The sequence below is a fragment of the Pteropus alecto genome, unplaced genomic scaffold (assembly GCF_000325575.1).
Source record: "Pteropus alecto unplaced genomic scaffold, ASM32557v1 scaffold3, whole genome shotgun sequence".
NCBI classification, from domain to species: domain Eukaryota; kingdom Metazoa; phylum Chordata; class Mammalia; order Chiroptera; family Pteropodidae; genus Pteropus; species Pteropus alecto.
Window position 1 is genome coordinate 7,018,636 of NW_006442484.1, and position 19,176 is coordinate 7,037,811.

General features: G+C 38.2%; 1 protein-coding gene across 12 annotated transcripts in view; it reads right to left on the bottom strand.

Annotated features, from left to right (window-relative positions):
* The window catches only part of CFAP221 (cilia and flagella associated protein 221), a 95,963-nt gene that overhangs the window by 53,022 nt on the left and 23,765 nt on the right, over positions 1–19,176 (bottom strand). For 10 of the 12 annotated variants that reach the window (XM_025039550.1, XM_025039549.1, XM_015596489.2 and 7 more), the window contains 5 exons: positions 9,422–9,525; positions 4,014–4,173; positions 1,367–1,487; positions 1,172–1,283; positions 868–976 (listed from right to left, as the gene is read on the bottom strand). In XM_025039550.1, coding sequence (XP_024895318.1) covers positions 868–976; positions 1,172–1,283; positions 1,367–1,487; positions 4,014–4,173; positions 9,422–9,525 — 606 coding nt within the window. Of the gene's footprint in view, positions 1–867; positions 977–1,171; positions 1,284–1,366; positions 1,488–4,013; positions 4,174–4,481; positions 4,938–9,421; positions 9,526–19,176 lie in introns of those variants that run through there. The other 2 variants (XM_015596490.2, XM_025039551.1) reach the window with 2 other exon arrangements.

The following is a 19,176-nucleotide window of genomic DNA, read 5'->3' on the forward strand; positions in this document are numbered from 1 at the left end:
CATGACACTGTGCTTTTATAATAGAGGAAGAGTATTTTTTTAAATGCTCTTCAGTAGATGGGGTAAAAGAGGTCAAGTATGTGGTGACAGTAAGAAATCTAACTATGGGTAGTGAACACACAATGCAATATATATATGCTTTACTGTTGAATTGAATACCTGAAACTTACTGGATTTTGTTAACCAATGCCACCATAATTAAAAAGAGAAAAATACAGACCTACAAAAACAAACAAACAAACAAACAAATAAAATGCTCTTCAGTTACTTGGCACACTTCCTATTTAGCTGAGGTCAGACCTTGACTACAGACTCAAGTTGAAGCAGAAGGTATGTCCAGGAGAAACACAGGGCACCACCCACCCCAGGCAAGCAGAGTGGCAGGGCGGGGAATGCCTGGGCAGGGGCATGGACAAGGTGGCCTCTCAAAGACCCTTTCCAGGAGTCTCTTTTTTAGCTCATTTCAAGAGTTTCCAAAATTTGCTTGAGCTGAATCTGTATACATGAATATGCCTGGTATGAGCTGGTAAAAATTGTGAAAAGGGTTCCATTTTGATTGAAGGAGCACAAGGCAGAAGTCTCACATCTGAGCAGCCTCCCACAATCCACAAGGCCCCTTGGCCACACAACCCAGGGCACAGGGGCATCCTGGTAGGATTCTGCCACTGTCTGGTCACTCTTAAGAAAGAGCATAATTTAGTCACATTGATTTATTCCCAATAGAAACTTGATTCTGAAATAGAAGGTCTGGGGAGGGGGTAAGAATAATCATATAAAAAGTTATGACATTTCATTTTGTCTCATATTAAAAAGCCATTACCAAAAACAATGTGCTGTCACTTGTACAAATAATTGTTCCATATTTACCACTTAAGGTGATTTTCAATCTCTTCACATGTGTCCTGTCTGACTTTCTGTTCAAAGAGTGCTTCCTTCATCTGTCTTGTTTTTGAAATCTCATTGCCTTGGTCCAAAACTGAGGGCAGGAACAAACAATGATTATACTGGTAATCAAATCAGAATCATTTGCCGAGACAGAAACACATTTCTAAAGGCAAAACTTAACAGCAATCTGAGTTTTGTTATTGTTATTCATAAATAGTAAATGCCACAAGCAACAATTCTTTCATATCCTGCCCAGGTGCTGATTTATGGTGGATCAACTAGTTACCTTCCTTCAATTCTTTTATCTTCAATTTTCCTGGTTCTTGGTTTAAAACAGTTGCCACAGCAAATGGATTTGATAAATCTACTGGAAATCTCAAGTTCTGATATTCAATTTCCTGGGAACAAATCAGGAGGAAAAATTTATTATTTTGCTTTTCTCTCGCTCCTCCCATCATGGTTAGCATGCCACCCACTTTACCTTAATCTTTGGGGGTTTCGCCTTGGCTGGCGGTCGATGAAAACTTATCTGTGTCATTGTCTTTTCTGGAGGAACGTCTACTTTCTTAGAGAGAGTATTTAATCTTTCAAATTCTTCTAATCTATAGTTTAAAACAGATATTAAATTAGTATATAATCCAACAACTGAAGGTTATTGTTTTTATCTTCCTTCTGATAATACCATGACTTACGGTCCATTAATTGGTATATCTAAACTGAAAATCTGTTTGGTGTGCTAAACCAGTAGTCTACCAAAATAAATGCAATGTCAGTATACCAGAGGATAATCATTTATATTAAAATAACTTACCAATGGCTGTTTGTCCTTACATGCTCAAAGAACATAACAAGTGGCAAATATGACATGCTGTAAATTATTCTCATGGTCTAGCATAATTCATTTCTGGGCTGCTGGTTTTCAATAGCAAAATTTACGACATTAAAAATAATCTTACATTGATTTATCTTCCTAGTAAAATAATAATTATGCCCATTGTAGTAAGATCTTTCAAAAAGTGATTCAGACTAACGTTTGAGCTCTTTATCTGTAACCGCAAACTGCCTTTGGACATATGTAGGTATGAACAGTGCTGTCAACATGCCTATAGAAACCATTCGAGTTATTTATTATAAGATGCTGTAGAACTATGTTGTGTTTATAAGTGCTACCTATTAAGAAAGAATATCTGAATACTTGTTTTACAAGATTACACACATCCATGATATTACAGACATAAGATATGCTAACATTCATTCATTCTGACAGTCAATATGCATTTGCTGAGCACCTACTGAATAGGTCCCACTGCACAACATGGGTGACGTGCCAGCGATCTCAAATTTAACATCGCCCACGTAAGTCCCTGGCAAGTCCATGGCATGGGAGAACCTGTCCTGTGGTGAGACGCACACTGACAAGCGTGCTGTGATGTGCAAGGATGAGGTGCTTGGTTAGGGGGTGAGCTGTGGCCCAGCAGCCACATCTCAATGGAGCTTTGACATCATCTCTGCTGTGAATATTAGGAAACAACAACAAAAAATTTTTTGAGAGGGTTAAAAAAGTTTCCTTAAGAAATCTAATTGCTAGTGCTGACAATAAAAATGAAGGGACCTAAGAAAGTGACAGGCTAAAGACTTATTGAGTGGAATTTGGCTATGCGAAGTTTAGGACATGAATTAAGTCCATCATACACCCTATTCTGAAACAAAACAAGCAAACTGAAACTTTTGGAGAACACTGGAGCCAGGATAATTTTTTTCCTTCATGGTGGAATTTATATGTTATAGGACTATTTGCAGTGTGGGGAGACATGCAAGTCTTGAGACGTAGTTCTTGAAAATGTCAAGAGTGTGCTAAAGAGGATACTAAACTCTAGTTGGGAAACCAAAATATAATAGTTTAGGAATTGTATATGCCAGCATTTGTATGGCACTTTCTCCTTACAATGCCCTTGTGTAGTTAAGAACACTTCTGTGGAAGGATATATAAGTAAAAATCCCACTCAGGTGACGTCTTTAACAAAGCTAGTTGCGTATTGCAGCACATTGACGTGAGATGGCAAACAGCATTCTGCTCAGCCAGTATTTGACAACAGAAAAATTAAGCTTTTTGCTTATATCCAATGCTACTTGTTTACTGTCTGAATAACTTTATTTCTACCATGGTTCTTTGCAGGCTTTGGGTAAAAAAAAATGATAGAGGCTACTTTGAATTTATAGGAAGAAAATCATGATATAAATATATAATAAATCATGAGGTTAGTTCATTTTTTGACATAAGCTAGTTATTCCATTTTTAATATGCCTAATTATGTTAATATGTGATGTGTATCTACGTGTGATGGGAAGAGGAAAATCAAGCTATTTCTTTATCATTTCAAAATATTTGTAAGGATTTTCCAAGATTAGTATTTACACGGTGACAAATTTTCCTTTTAACTTTTATAAAAATTGTGCATATTAGAAAAAACTTATGTTAACTAAATATTTTGGGATATTAAAATACAAGCTCATATTCAAATGGGAAAAAAATTCAGAAAAAAATTATTACAAAGCAAAACTTAATGCCATTTCACAACTTCACTCTGACTTGAACACTTATGGTGCTTTAAATCTTCCGATGTGGCACGTTTCTCTTTCTGCCTTATGTTGAAGTCACTTGTTATACATAATTTGTTTTGGCTCCTCTGTTGTGGGTATCTTCAGGGTGTGGACCATTTCCTATAGGGCTTGGCAATGGACAATGCATATAGCAGGCAGTCAATAAATTACAATGTTATATTGAAACTTTGAAAAGAGTTATGTTGTTCTGGCTTTATAATTTAAATTTTTTGAATAGACAGTAATACATACATATGGTCAAAAATTCAAACAGCACACCAGTAGTCATCAGTGAAAGTAAGCATCACCCTAGACCCCTTTTTGTCAGTGAACTCTTCTCCTCATGACAGAAGCAGCTACTGCTACAAGCATTAAAGATAGTTTATGCATTATCATTATATTTTAAAGTATATTTTAAGTAAGTTTCTGATAGCATTTTGTTACAAGAAAGAAAAATAAAATGGACAGAAGGCTTGGATTCTTAAAAAGTTTTAAGAATAAACAAAAACACTGCAAAGCCGCCATACTTTAAAGCCATGTTGGGGTAGCATGTTCCGGTGAAGACACATTCGTAGGGTTGAGAGTTGAATTGTGAAACCCATAACTGCATTTTTATTTGTGCCATCCCATACTGAAAAGGTGTAAACTTCACAGTCACATTCATCTTCCCATTAGCTGGAATTATTCCTGAGAGGAGAGAAATGAGGAAACATGATACTTTCCCTTCTGCAAAGTGCAGTCAAAGAGGGTGACACACACACATGTACGTTCTTCCCAGGATAGGCACAAGTATTTCTATTCTCCTTATATACTCATTTCATTAAAGACACATGAATCAACTTCTACGTGCTTACATTGATTGATTATTTACCAATTACTACATTAATCCTTCATAATAATTATTTGATTGTGTCAATTATATAAATATATACATATCAATCAGCACTAGTGAATCAGAGATGACTTCCCAGAACTATAACCTTTAAACTACTTACCAGATGTCAATGTTAACACGGTGAACAACAAGGAAAAGGTAGGAACACACGAAGAAGCTTCTGCCAAATAATTCAGTGCCCTATATTTTTGGGTAATTCGATTCTTTCCTTTCAAATATTTAAGATGAACTACTGCTCCCTTCAAAGTCAAATATCCTATCATGCCTTATTCCTCCCTTGTATCTCTCTGGTGCATCAGGGCTGGAACATAGTAAGTGCTCAACAAATGTAAGATAAGTAAAAGGGAGAAAGGGAGGGTGGGCAGAAGAGGGAGGATCAATGTACTAAGTGTGAGAATGGCTAATGTTCTGACTGCCACAGAAGGCTCTCTGGTTTGCTTTCTAGCTGATTCCTTATGGCCCTGTGCATCTGGTCTTTCTTCTCCTTGCAAAGGCCTTGCACATTCTCTCATACATTCCTAACATACCTTTCCCATCTAACCCTCCTCTGAATCTTGCATCACTCTCTCCCTTGCTTTCTATGCTCAAACACATGGATCCTTCATTCAGCCAGTACTTACTGTGTGCCAGGCACTGTTTTAAGCGATTAAAAAAAAAAAAGAGCAATAAATAAAACAAAGTCCCAGATCTTAAAGTTTACATTCTAGTTGGGGATAGCAAACAAAAAGAAATAAATGAATGTGAAACATAAAGTCATGTCATGAATACCAATAAGAAAAATGAAGCAGGGTATAGGGAGGCAAGCAAAATGCGACACTTTCTCTGAGAGAGGATGAACCGAAAGGACTCTGGTGAGGAGGCTGCAGCTGAGACCTGAAGGAGGACAGGGGCCTTCACTCTAACCCTCAGACGTTGGGCTCCTGCTGCCTCAGGGCCTTGGCACTTGCTATTCCCTTAGCGTGGAGAGCCCTTTCTCCAGATCTTTCGGTTTTTTCATCCTACTCTCTGAAATTACCTCTACCATCTGCCTTCCCCTGGATTCGAATGTAAGTTTTACAAAAGCAGGCCCCTCCTCATCACTGTTCCTAGCTCAGTAAATACTTGTGAGTGAGTGAATGAACCCAAACTTCAAAGCCTACGTCAACCTACACATTACATGAAACTTCTCCTGACTCTCCATCCATAGAAACTGCAATTCCGCTAAACTTCTGTCAGCCCTACAGCATTCCTGTAAGGCCTGAATTGTTGCCTCTCAGTGTTTACAAGCTCCTAACTAGATTGCAAGTCCCTAAAGCATACAACAGGCCCCAAAGATCTTTTTATCTTCCAGGATCCCTAGCACAGTGCTTCGGAAATACGTATTTGTCAATTTCCTGAGAGCAGAAGTAAAAATATTTAAATTGCACTCACTAGTGACTCAAGATATCGAGACAACCACTGCAGGGGAGCATGAATCAGCAGAAGCCCTCCATTTTATCTGTCAACCAAAGATCAGCTGAATAGAAGAAACACCATGATGTCCTGGAGTGCAATACCTTGACCACCCACTTTGACAGGAAGTAAACCCATTTGACCTGCAATTCGCTGGGGGCTTTAGGCTAAGAACATTCTATTGCTTCTGCTCCAGTTCATTAACTTAAAAAAAATAAGAACAGCTCTGGAGCAAGGATTAATGTTTGCCTTGACCTGGCTGATTTATTTTTAAGTGCTCCCAGCCCAGACCTAACACATAGAGTACACTGGAGCTGCAGCCTAGGCAACCAGCATATACTGCTTTTTCCATTAACAGGGATACCAGTTAACACAGCTCTGTTAAAGGAACTTGGTTGCAGCTGATTGTCAAATGTTAACATCTATAAAAGGTGTGCCAAGCAGTCATAGCTTACTGCTTGACAAAAATTAATGGTGGGAGAAATGAGAGTATGTATCATGTTTTAAAAGTGAGACGAGCACCTCCAAATTTACTACTTAGTTAAAACAACAACAACAACAACAACAAAAAACCCAAGCCATGATTTTATGGCTTCAGTTCAATTACATCTGGGGCCAGTTTCAGATCACTACCCTTAATCTAACCAGAGACAATGTTAAATCACAGGGCAGGGATAGTGGACAGGGAGAGGGAGCGGGGAGAGAGAGATAGATAGAGAGAACAAAACTTAGAAATAAACTAAAGGCTAAGAAAACCCTAGTTTGTTAATAAAGTGAGAATTATGAAAAAAATGTAACAACACTAAAAAATGCTATAATAATAAATGAAGTCACCAGAAAATATCACTATATTTTTGCCATGATTACAATTATGTAAAACGTGCATATAGACAGGCAGTTACTAAAAGGAGATGGAACTATAAAAGTATATAATTTGTTAGAGCAGTAAGGCCCAGGACGGGGATAATTTTTAATTCCTTTTCTTACATGTCCATATAATGTTATTACCGTGTTGTCATGTTTTCTCAAGAACTACCTTCAAAAATCTCAGAAAGTACAGATCATTCTCGCACATGTCTGAAAAGTTAGTAAGTATTGGTCTGAACCTTTGAAATTTAGGATTTCACTAGCTGTGTGATTTTGGGTAAACTTCTTAATCTCTCTAAGCCTCTGTTGGGAATTTATTAGCAACATAGTTTAAAAATTGTCCATGAAGAAGGTGTTGACAAATTCTAACAGTTTTTTCGATTCACTGGATTACAGAAGGGACGGCTTCAAGGTGTTCCTTCCACCTGACTCAGCCCTGTGAATCACATGTCACCCACTGGGACAATTGTAGGCCACCACTGCTGCTCAGAGTGTTCTGACAAAGCAAGGACCCAGAGAACACACAGACCCTGTCTCACACTCTTGGCGGGCCTCCCACGGGCTTCCATGGGCTCTGTGACTTCACTTGCTTACTTTACTTGAGGCTCAGTTTTCTAATCTATAAAATGGGAAGAGAAGAAAATAATCCCTAGCTTTCTCCCAAATTTTCCGTTCCTTTTCCTGGCAGCTGACACCAGCCTTATTCAGGCTTTCGAGACCTAAGTTTTTTCATTCCCAACACAACAATTTCCTGTTTGTCACCATCTTGGTCACACCTGCACGCTGCAGCTACGCTGGCCTTCCTAAATTTTTTTCCAATCTAGACTACTCAGAAATATCAGTAGTTCTCTTTTGCCTACAGAACTTAATAGAATTATAGACCATCAGGCGAGGCAGGACCCTATGGATGAAACTAGTCCAGTGATCCCCAAACACTACTCTGAGGAATGTCCATATAAGAATGACCTGGAGGTTCTTGTTACAAGAACAGAAAACCAGACATCTCTCAAGCTACCAAACCTAATCATTGGGTGTAGGTCCCTGAGCATGATAGTTTCCACAACTGTTCAACATTCTGGGGCACTGACCTAGTCTAAGTCCCCATCTGATGTTTGACTCCCCTCTGTAACATTTCTATCAGTCTTCAGCGATGGTGAACCAGCTAACTGATAAGCAACAAATTCATCTTTGGATGTCTCTGGTGATGCACAGGTTCTTGTTCTACCCTTTGGAGCCACAAGGCACAGGCCCATTCCTTTCCACACCACAGTGACTCTCATTATTGACCCCGCTAATCTGCCTCCAGTTCTTTTTTCTCTTTTTGAAGCCAACAGTCCCCATTCCTTCACTGACTCTGATGTCCTTTCACTGGGTCTTATGTGGATCCGTCTTACAATGTGGCTCTCAGGGACAACCCCAGAGGTCCAGTGTAGTCTGACAACCCAGGATGGGGCAGAATTACCTCCTCTTTCTTGTTACAATCTTTATTTCGCTAACTAGAGTCTAGACCAAGATCACAAGAGCCAGCTCACTTTACTGACACACCTCTTAGGTTAATTTTTCATTGCCTCTCCAGAATTAAGGTGAAAATTCAATTTGCACTTTATGAGGCAGTACGCAGACTTTGGAACTAGACTGAGTGGGTTCAAATCCCACCTCTGCCACATACTAGTGAGTGTCCTTAGATGAGTTATTGAACCCCTCAGTGCCTCATTTCTCTGTCTATAAAATAGAAATAATAATTGTAGATCTTACATGGTTGTGGTACAGATTATACATATCTTAGATTAGAATAGTGCCCACATATTGTTACGTGTTACTATCATTATTCTACCAAAAGGCCTATTGTGAGAATGTCAACTATACTTAAAAGCAGAAATAATATCTTGTTTAGTATAATTTTGGTAGCCACTTATTTTCTTTTTAAAGCTTAAAAATAATAAAGTTTTCTCTAGAAAGAGAATCAAGTCCTACTTTTTTCAATGTAAATAGTAGCTACATTGTATTTCAAAATCTCAGAATGGACCCTGTTGTCTAGGAAACAATCTACATACATTTCATAATTTAGAAGTAATTCAAAGTTTCTGCTTTGAACCCTCATTTGTTGGACACAATATATTCTTGTGATGATGAAAGATCAGGACACAAATGGATAACTACCAAAACATTTAAAACCAAAACTTATTTTGGTATTCACAGCAGACCACTGTGGACAGATTTTTAAATCCCAAACCTAAAGAGACAGAAACTGGGGAGCAGAAAGCACTTCAGGTAGAGATTTCACTTTCAAAGGTCCTGAGCAGCATCGGGATCCATGTCTTTTGGGGCATGTCCACACCATGAGGCAATTCATTAGACACTTCACTAAGATTCTGAAAGCTCAAAAAAAATAATATTCCCATTTTATCTGAAATTGAATTAAAAGGTAAATACAAAACCCAGGAGGTAGCAAGAGCCAATTTAGAATGAACTTCTGATTTCAGGTTTTGACCTCGGAAAAAATTTATCTGGACGCTATAATAAATTATCTACATGACACAAATGATCCCAAGTGTCTGATCCCCAAGTGTCCAATTCCAATGGGCACTATGTCAGATATATAAAATCTGTTACTCTTGCCATTTGAAAATAACATATTCAAATGTGATTTATTCTCTTTTTTAACTTGAGATTTACTCTTCAAATCCTCTTTAAGTTAAGAACTCTAAGGAAACTGGAAACTTGAAATGTTGACTCTCTTACCTGATGTTGGCTCAATGGTAAAGGCTTGATGAGACTGAATCAAAGTAACACGAAACTCAAAATCTATAGGGCAGCTGCACTGCAAAGGAATAACATATATTTTGCTGCAGAAAGAAAGAAAAAAGAAAAAAAAGAAAAATGAAAAATATCATTTTTCTTTAAAACTAGCTATTTTGGTATCAAAGAATAGAGACTCAAGTTATATAATAAATAACCACAACAATGATGACAGTTAACACCAATACAGTAATTCCTGGGTGTCAGCTCTCCTACACATTTCCCAGACAGTAACTATTCTAATACTATCTGGTGGTACTATGATCTCCCCACTTATAGATGAGGAAGCTGAAGCACAAGAGAGTGTAAGTGACATGGCTAGTGACAGAACCAGGATTTAATGGTGGTCGGCTGTCCTGAGTGCTCCAAACACCTCTGTCCTTGTTGCCTATTGGATAATCATAGTCACAGGGGAAAGGTATCTCTGCCACACACCAGGCCCCAAGGAACCTAAGGACCACTGAATATGCAGGCCTTACAGAAGCTGGGAAGACTCCCCCTTTACAGAGCTGAGAACTAGGCTGTGTCAAAGAAACCATACTTTGGGTTGTATTTGATTGAAATTATTTGGTTAGAGGTCCAAAAACCAGTAGGGGCCCACAGAGGGTCTATATAATCAGAAGTGCTCTCTCACCCAAGATGAGGCCAACTTCTGGGTAGCTTGAAGCTATCACTTACAGCACCACAAGAGTTCTGCAGTGGTATTTCTCAGATAGCCCCGAGTATCTCCTCATGTCCTTCCTGCTATCAGGCCATTCCCAGGTTGGCCAGAGCTTGTGGGATGAGCAAGGCCTGGAGCAGCAGAGTTTTCTAGCTGTCACTGGCATCCTACACAGAGCTGGGGCAGGTTATCTGGGTGCCTTTGGCAGGAGCATGTTGAGCTCCTTCTTTAAGTGACCCAGCCATGCCTTCTGTCCTTTCTTTCTTTATCGCCTCCCTTCTCCACCTCATAACTCCCGTGCCTTCATGGCCCATCATATCCTCCTGTCCAGTGGCTGCTCACTACTTCTTAACTCTTTGGATGAGGATCTCTCAGCCAACTGCCCTTCCTCCTCCTATTTCCCAGTTCATACTCCTGGGAGAGCGTGACTGCGATCAGTTTGAGCAGAGCTGCCAGGCCAGCTCCTACACTGACTTCTGGGTGGTGCCCATCCAGACCTAGTCGTCTAGGGACTTTTCCCATCATGACCCGCTTCCTTACCTGCCCAACGCCAGTCTACCTGGGAGACTGTTAAGTCCTATGAAGGCAGAGCTGAGTCTACTTGCTTCTCCAGAGTAACGTCAACAAAATCCCAGAGTCTCGCAGAGACTAAACACTCAATAAATATTTGCTGCAGCTAAGTGAAGTCAGTCTTATTCAGTAGCAATTCAAGGGATACTGTATAGTTCAAATGTGGTTTTTAAAATTACGCTGGGACCTCTCCTGCATGCAGAGTCTCTGACTCTCTCATGTACATGGTGTTCCCATATATGTGTATGTATTAAATTTGGTCATTTTCTCTTGCTACAAATAAATAAATTAATTTAATTACATTAGCCAAGAACATTTTTATATGGCTTTAAATTCATTACTTTTAAAAATTTTTTCCAAATATAAAGTTTTTATTATATAGAGAATAATAAAATAAAGATCCCTTTATCTACCATGCCCTATCAAATCTTTTGCTATGGGTAAATCAATGTTTTATTTTCAAATAAACTATTTGCAGAACAGTTGAAGCTCCCTGTATACCCATCTCCTGTCCTCTACTCCCTTCCTTCCTCCCCAGGGATGACCCCCTACCCTATATTCACTATCATTCTCATATATTTTTATAATATCACTGCATATGTATGTACCCACAAAATATATAATATTGTAGTTTCCAACAATCTTGTTTGAAAACTTGCTAATTTTGCTTACCACCATGCTTTTAAGATTTATTAATGATGATACATGAAGTTCTAGTCATTCATTTTAACTTGTGATGAGGATGCCTGTCTCACACTTTATTTATCTTTTCTCTTGCTGTAGGGCATTTAGGTTTGCACTTTGTCACTATTGCAATGTGGCAATGACAATTCTTGTGTGTGACTCCTTATGTGTCTGTAACAGAGCTACTCTAGGTATACCCAAAAAATGGAATCCTTGTAAAGTAAAAATATCCGCTATACTAGATATGGCCAAAATGTTCTCCAAAGCTCTCTTACTAAATCATACTTCCATAGCACATATGAGAGTTCCTGTTGCTTACAACACAGGATTTTCAGAAATTTTTATTTCTTCTAACATGATGGAATCTCATTTTGTTTTCATTTTCATTTCTTTGAGATTGACCTTCTATTCATATATTCATTTGTGTTTACTCTTCTGTGAATTGCCCATGCACATCTTTTGCCCATTTTTCTATTAGATTGTTCTGTTCTCTTATTAATTTGTAAATTCTAGGTATTAATTTTGTCAGTTACATCTATTGGTATAAATTCTAGATAAGGGTTATCAAAGTATTCTATTCGGCCAACAGTGAGATGCACATTCCAGAGGATTTGTTTTTGTTTTTGTTTTTGCTTTTTGTTTTATGAAACTCATAAATCCTGTCTTAACTCAGGCTCCACCAGAAGTATCCAGTCCATCTTAACTCTTTGAGATGCTTCTTAATTCTGAAACACAGGGTACATAAATGTCATGACATTTTCAAGGCAATTCAACCTAACAGACTCTCAGGCCCCACTGAGCATCAGTTACTTACTCTACGGCGCTGAGTAAGCAAAACTAACATTACCAGGTACAGATGCCACTCAAGATGTAAGCAGCCTTGGGAAATGGTCAATGTGAAGTGTTAAACTGCCCAAACATGGTTTCTGAAGATGAGGCCAGTGACTCACACAGCCACAAGAGCTGCATGGCCCTCTGGTCTGTAACCCCAGGGGTCTGCCCTGAGCTGCCCCAGAGCAGCTCAGTGATCTTCTGCTAAAAGCTACATGTTTGCATTTTCCTAAACTAAAACAAACTAAAACAAAAACTGCTGGGGCTTTTCAGATATGCCCACATTTCAGCCACTCTGATAATTCCCACAGAAAAGGTGTCAAGAGTATTTGTTTAATGATGATTACATGAAGTCAAATTCCTGATGCATTAACCAGTTTGGAAAAACAAACAATTCCTTAAGAGCATAAAATTCCAAGTACCTCGATTCAGAAGGGAATACAGCAGTACAAGTAACATAAATTTCAGTGGAATCACTGAACTTTGCTTTCATTGCTGGTGTTCAATATTACAGATGCCAAATTAGTGTGGATGGTACCATAATCATAAATCAAGGACAGAAAAATTTGAGTGAAAAGGAATTTTGGCAGATATAAAGTTTAGTTTATAAACTAAAGAAACATATCTGAAGAAACAGAATTCCATTACATTCTGGGGAGAATTAAAAATTCAAACCTAAATTCCTATTGTTAAAACTGATCTACAATGAAGAAACATGAATATCCACATCTTATACTTGTTATTCCTCAGAAGCAAATAGGAACCTGAATTAGAGTTCTTCTATAACTAATAGGAGGCGCCAATTAAAATCCTAAAGCAGAGAGAAGTTAGTATTTTTGGAGGCAACCACAACTTCTATCCCTGTTGCTTTATTAATTAAACATTTTATCAATTATGCTAAGGCTATATATAAAAATATATTAAGTACTTTAAAAGAATTATTCCCTATTTTGGATTAAATCTAATTCAAATCTTAAAAATACCAGACTTACATTATGATCATGTACAAAGTGTGTGCCTATAAGAAGAGAGTATGAATTTGCCTTACAGTAAGTAAATATTATAATTTAATGTAAATTCAAATATCTTTCTTGTCCCTTCTCTTAATAAATGCTAGTAAAGGGCCAGATATCACATTAGTTTCCAGTTAATTATATAACATTTGTTTTTTTAAGTTACTCTAATATTATTTTCACATTTACCCTAAAATTTAACATTGTGTTTCTCAAGGAACAGTCAAGGATTGTTTGAGAGAATGAATGATCTTGTGAACTTATTGTGGATAACAAAAACCAAATTTCTTCCCTAATTCAAAAATCTCAATGTCAAGAGAGGGGAACGAGAAGGCTTATCTTATCATAAATTGGGTTTGACTCCTTTTTGGAGAATGAAGGTTAACTGACAATGAGCGTGATAGATTCTAACTTATTACGAGACACAGGACTCAGGTGGCACAATAAATTAGCCACCAGCTGTTATGAGTCTGTAAGAGTTGAAGGAAACACCATCAAGACAAAGGGAAGTCTGCCCACAGAGATGTGTGGGTGATTTAAACTATCACACAGACTACGATATGTCGGTGTAGTAAAATTTGTCTTTTGTCAACTGCTCATTGATAGAGACATCACTTATAGATCAAAAGATTTAGATGGCAGTGATTTGTCTGATATTCTTTCCCTTCCAAATGTATACAAGATTCATGAAAAAAATGGAGTCTGGTCAAGCTTTGGGACTACACATTGTGGCAAGTTTTAAAATCAGTCTAGAAAGTCTTGGACGCTCCTTCCATTGAGAGGTGAGTCTGTGTGTCCTTTCCCAGCATCTGGCTTCCCTGACTATTAACCACTAGAAGATAGTGGAAATGATGCTATACCATTTCTTAAGGCCAAGCCTAAGAAACTGTCATCTCCATGTCTCTTGGGATACTCCTTCTGGAACGTACTCATCATGTTGTAAGGAAGCCCAAGCAGCCTGTGGAGAGGTCTACATGGAGCGAACCAAGGTTCCCAGCCCCCAGCCCAGCTGAGCTCCCAGACAAGGGCTAGCATCTTGGAAGGGGGTCTTTCAGCCTCAGGCAAGCAGCCTCAGCTAACTCTACATGGAGCAAAGCTGGGCCTTCTTTAATGAAGCCATGCCCAAGTTGTAGATACATGAGCAAAAAAGAAATAAAAATAAAAAATAAGAAATGTTGTTCTTATTTTAAGCCACTATTTCTAGGGTGGTTTGTTACACAGCAATAAAAAAATGAACCCAAACATCATTCTCTCCTCCACACCTCATTTCTCCTTTAGTGAATTATTATTACCTTACCCTATTTTTGATTGCAATCTTAATTTAGCAATTTTAAAGTCTTTTGATTGTTGCTGTTGTTCTAGCCCTTAATATGTACTAGTCACTGTGCTCGTATTTCAGTTAAGCCTCTTAACAACCCTAGGAGGTTAAGTACTATTACTATGCCCATTTTATGGATAAATAAACTGACATATAGGAAGGTCCAAGGTTACACAGTTAATAAGAAGTGAGCTGGGAATTAAAGCCAGGTCTCCAGAACCTGAGCCTTTAACTGCTATACTATATTAGCTCTCCTAGGTCTCTAAGATTAAGGAATAGCTAATGACACCTCATCTTTTGCAATGCAGTCTTCTTCTCTATTGACATTCACTTTGAAACTAATCCCTTTGTGCTTTATATGTTGCGCTTTTTAGAAGGTATTTCTTGTAATTAGTCCATCAGCAAGAAAGGTCTATAAAATCTCAAAACCTTTTCTCAAATGTTACCAACCTCCCCTGAAGTACTGGCATGCACACACACACACAGAAAGGAGGAAATCTGGGGATTGGACAGTTATTTTTACTTAAACTTTAGATGTAAATTGCTGTATTCAGAAAGTGACCAACAAAAACAGAAAGTAGGCAGACATAATGATTAGTTGCCTAATAAGTTGGACCCCCGACACCCAAACAAATGGGCAAGAATTTGAAAAGATATAAAGAGCTGAGGGTAAATTATGTTTCAGATTTCAAAGTAGGCCCTTTTATCTAAGATAATTTATATTTTTATGAACTTTCATATGCTGTTTATCTTATTTTCAAAGACATAATCTCACTGGGATTGGGGCCTCAAACCAGAAGCATAGTGGACTCATCATGATTCTTAATGACATAGTGAAATAAAGACAAACATATATTTTCATAAAAAAATGTTCACGTAACAGGTGTTTAATTATTTTATATGCCTAGAGAACTAAGCATCACTCTCAGTTTAGACTAAGCTTAACCCAATAGTAGAGGCAGAGACCAATAAAGAGTCAGAGTCAGAGAGGCTGGATGTTCTTCTCTTGCTGGCTTGGCCTTTGACCCCTTTATCCCTCGTGGTTCAATTCCTTCCTCAACTTTACCTAGTCCTTCCTGTTGGTAAAACTGCCCCCATCCCTTCCCTCATCCATGCCTTAGTAGTTTAGGAAAAGGTGGAATTCTGGCGAAAACACTAGGGAACAAGCAGAATTAGTTGAGGCCATGGTTGTGTGCTTGGAAAAAGAAGTTAAGGCATTTCTCCGGGGGGCTGGAAAGGAAGTGAATTCAGAAAAAGTTAGAGGTGACCAAGTGACACTATCTGTCATCTGCACAGATAGTACATACCCTATTCATATTTCAAAAACATCTTTTAAAAGAACTGCAGTAAAATATACATAGCATAAAGTTCACCATTTTAGCCATTTTAAAATGTACACTTCAGTGGCGTTAAGTACATTCACATTGCTGTGCCACCATCACCACCATCTATTCACAGGACTTTTTTCATTTTGTAAAACAAACTCTGCACGCATTAAACAGTAACTTTCCATCTCCCCTCCCCCCTTTTCTGGCAACCAGCCTTCTCTTTTCTATCTCTGAATTTGACTACTCTAGATAGCTCATATAAGTGGAATCATACAGTATAAAATACCTTTTAAAATTAATTTCACTTAAAATACTAACATAAAAAATACATTTTATAGAAAATAGGACTTTACAACTCACCAGAGTTGCAGTCCATGTGGGGTAATGCAGGGTAAGGAAGAAAATTCAGGAGCAGCTCATTTGAGTTAGAGCAGGTCCTGTGGCTAGAGGTCAGAGAACAGGGAGATCTGGCATCTGGGAGAGTCACATTAAAGGGAAAGGAAGCAGCAATATTGTGACGGGAAGGGAGATGAAAAGTCTCCTGCAGACTGGTTACTTTTTTTGTTGAGAGAAACATAGCATTTATTGGGAGAAAATAAGATACACTAAAACTACTGATAGCTTTTTCCTCTTTTGGAATAGAGGGAAGAAGCATATGCTGATTATATTCAGATCATATTTCCTTGGAGCTAAATGACCTATAATGATGTTTGGCCTGAAACAGCTCACAGGACACCAGCTGCCAGCTTACTAGTCCTTGTGGCTTACCCACCAGCAATTATTAGATCAAAAAGATCACTGGGCAGTGGAATAAGAAATAAAATTTTAAAGCAAAGCAACTTAAATTCAAATACTTTGGGTTTGAAATTGCAGTATATAAGATTTTGTCGTGAGAGATTTGTGGCATACGTAAGAGAAAGCAGCTTTTTAAGAAAAACAGTCACAATTCAGTTGACTGGTTGCTAGTTACTCTATTTTAAATATTTTGACAAGCATTAAATAATCACATTCTAGAAACAGTATTAAAAGCGTGCGTGCGTGTGTGTGTGTGAGTGTGGGGGTGGCGGGGTAGGTATTACAAACCTGTGATGCTAGGCATCAGAGCAGCAGCAGTGACCAAATGTGGCTGCATGTGCAGTGTCTGGTGTGAGATTTGACGTCTGTATAAACCATACAAGGAAGACAAGCGCCTGGAAAACACTTTTTGTTTAGGGGTGTATCTCCAGGACCAAAAGACATCCACAGTTTTTGCCTTTGCTGCTTCTAAGCATGTGCTTTAGCTAAACACTTAAACTCTTTACGTTATATTCTTAAATATTAGACTTGAGAATTAATCCATGCTTGCTTTTATAACAATATTTTAAAGCTTCTTACTGCTTCGTCCATAATACTTAATTTCATTGAAGCCACAAAATGTATATGCTGTTGAATTTAATGAATCATTCCAAGATTTTATACAAAGACAAGAAGACCCTAAACAAGAAAAATACTCCACCTTTAATTACTGCCCTGATACCCACTTTTATTTGCTCTAGATGCTGATCATAAATTTGTGCTGCTCTATCCCTTAGTCCTATGCAAACCGATTGAGCAATTTTCCAAATCAAACTTGCACAAAATTTAAGCGAGAAGAGCATAGTATCACAATTTTCTAGCTAGACTTAAATAAGGTCAGTATTGGCTTTCCCCATTTTAGGTGTTTCCACCTTTCGATTGCTTTCTCTAAAAGTCCAAAGTCTAGATTTTAACATATTACGAGAAAAAGTTCAAAAAAGAAAACAAAAATTAACTTAGGTCTTCCACTGAAAGTTCTCTTTATTGACTGTCTCAAATTGGTAACCACTTCTGCTAAGTGAAAGAAGAACTTATGCCCTTTTGTTATTACAAATGTAGATCCCTGTGGTTTAGGAGTTGGATGACTTTCTTTTCCTGCTAAAATTTATTAAAAGAGGCTGGGTCAAGATGAGTAACTAGATCAATACTAGGTCAGCAAAGGGATATTAAATCAAAGACATTTTCGTGCAGTAAAAACTCAGGCTGTCGTGAAGTGACAATGTTTTATCCAAATGTCAGTTTTGAAGCAATTTAAAAATATAAGTTCACTACTGCTTGATATACCCAAGTAGGGGCTGAAGTGAAAAACAAGTGTGTTGATGAGCTCAAGTTATCCTTGTCGGAATGTTTTCAGAAAATGCTGCTGCTCTTTTAAATCAACTTTGAGTTTAGGACACATAAAATAAGACCCGAGAATGAATAAGAAGCATGTTTTCCTTGACAAGTTGAAAAATGTGAATTTATCCTCTGAGAGGGCTTCAAAAAATCCTTCTGAAGATCAATTTTACAGTCTTATCCTGACACCCTCATCCTAGGCCTTTGACAGCTGGTTCTCGGGCCCCTCACGTGGAGCCCTCATTGGCACAATGCAAAACAGCACCTGCTGTTTATGCTGGGGCCAACTGTCACCATCAATTTCTCCCTCTCAGGGCTAGTTTAAGAAAGCACATTCTCCTGCGGCCCAGGTGCTTTTAACTCCAGGGGCAGTGAGGGAATTGGGTTTTAGTCAGACATCTCATTCTGACCTTGGTTATTCCCATACTTTCTAAAACTCACATGAGGTTTACTGCCATGAGATTCACTGCTTAAGGAAAAGCATCCTTTGGTAAATTTTTAAACTAATGATGTAAAAGTTCTAGAAACTAAAATATCTTAGATTTGAAATGGAGTAGCCTGAGGCCTTCTCTGTTAGTGTCGTTAATGTGGTCTGTGGTCTGCAGAGAATCTGTGGTCCTGAGATGAACACATGGTTCCACTTGCTATGACAACAACACGGCTGCCTCACCCATGGGACTAGGTCCAGAGCGGAAACGGGAGAAGTGAAGGAGAATCCAAGAGAGGACTCAGGTGACTTTCATGTCAGCTTGTCTACAGCACACTAACCAAACTGGTCAATTAGAGAGAGCCTGGTGCAGGGAGGGTCAGTTGATGCCACATGGGGAGAACAACTCATCAACTAGCTGGATTTACTCCAGATTTCAAACAATAATTTGATGCCATGTAGACACTGCTGGAGAAACTGCAGAGCATGATGAATTTACACGAATCTTTTAAGAACCATGGGAATGGAAAGATATAAAATTTCAGTACCTAACATAAGCATGTTCTTATTTACTTGTGTATATAGGAAGGGTAAGATTGTATTTTATCTACAGTACTCTCTGAAATATGAAGTGATTACAAAATTTAACCAGTCATGATGGTTAGGTTTATGTAGTCATAAAGCACAGTTTAAACCT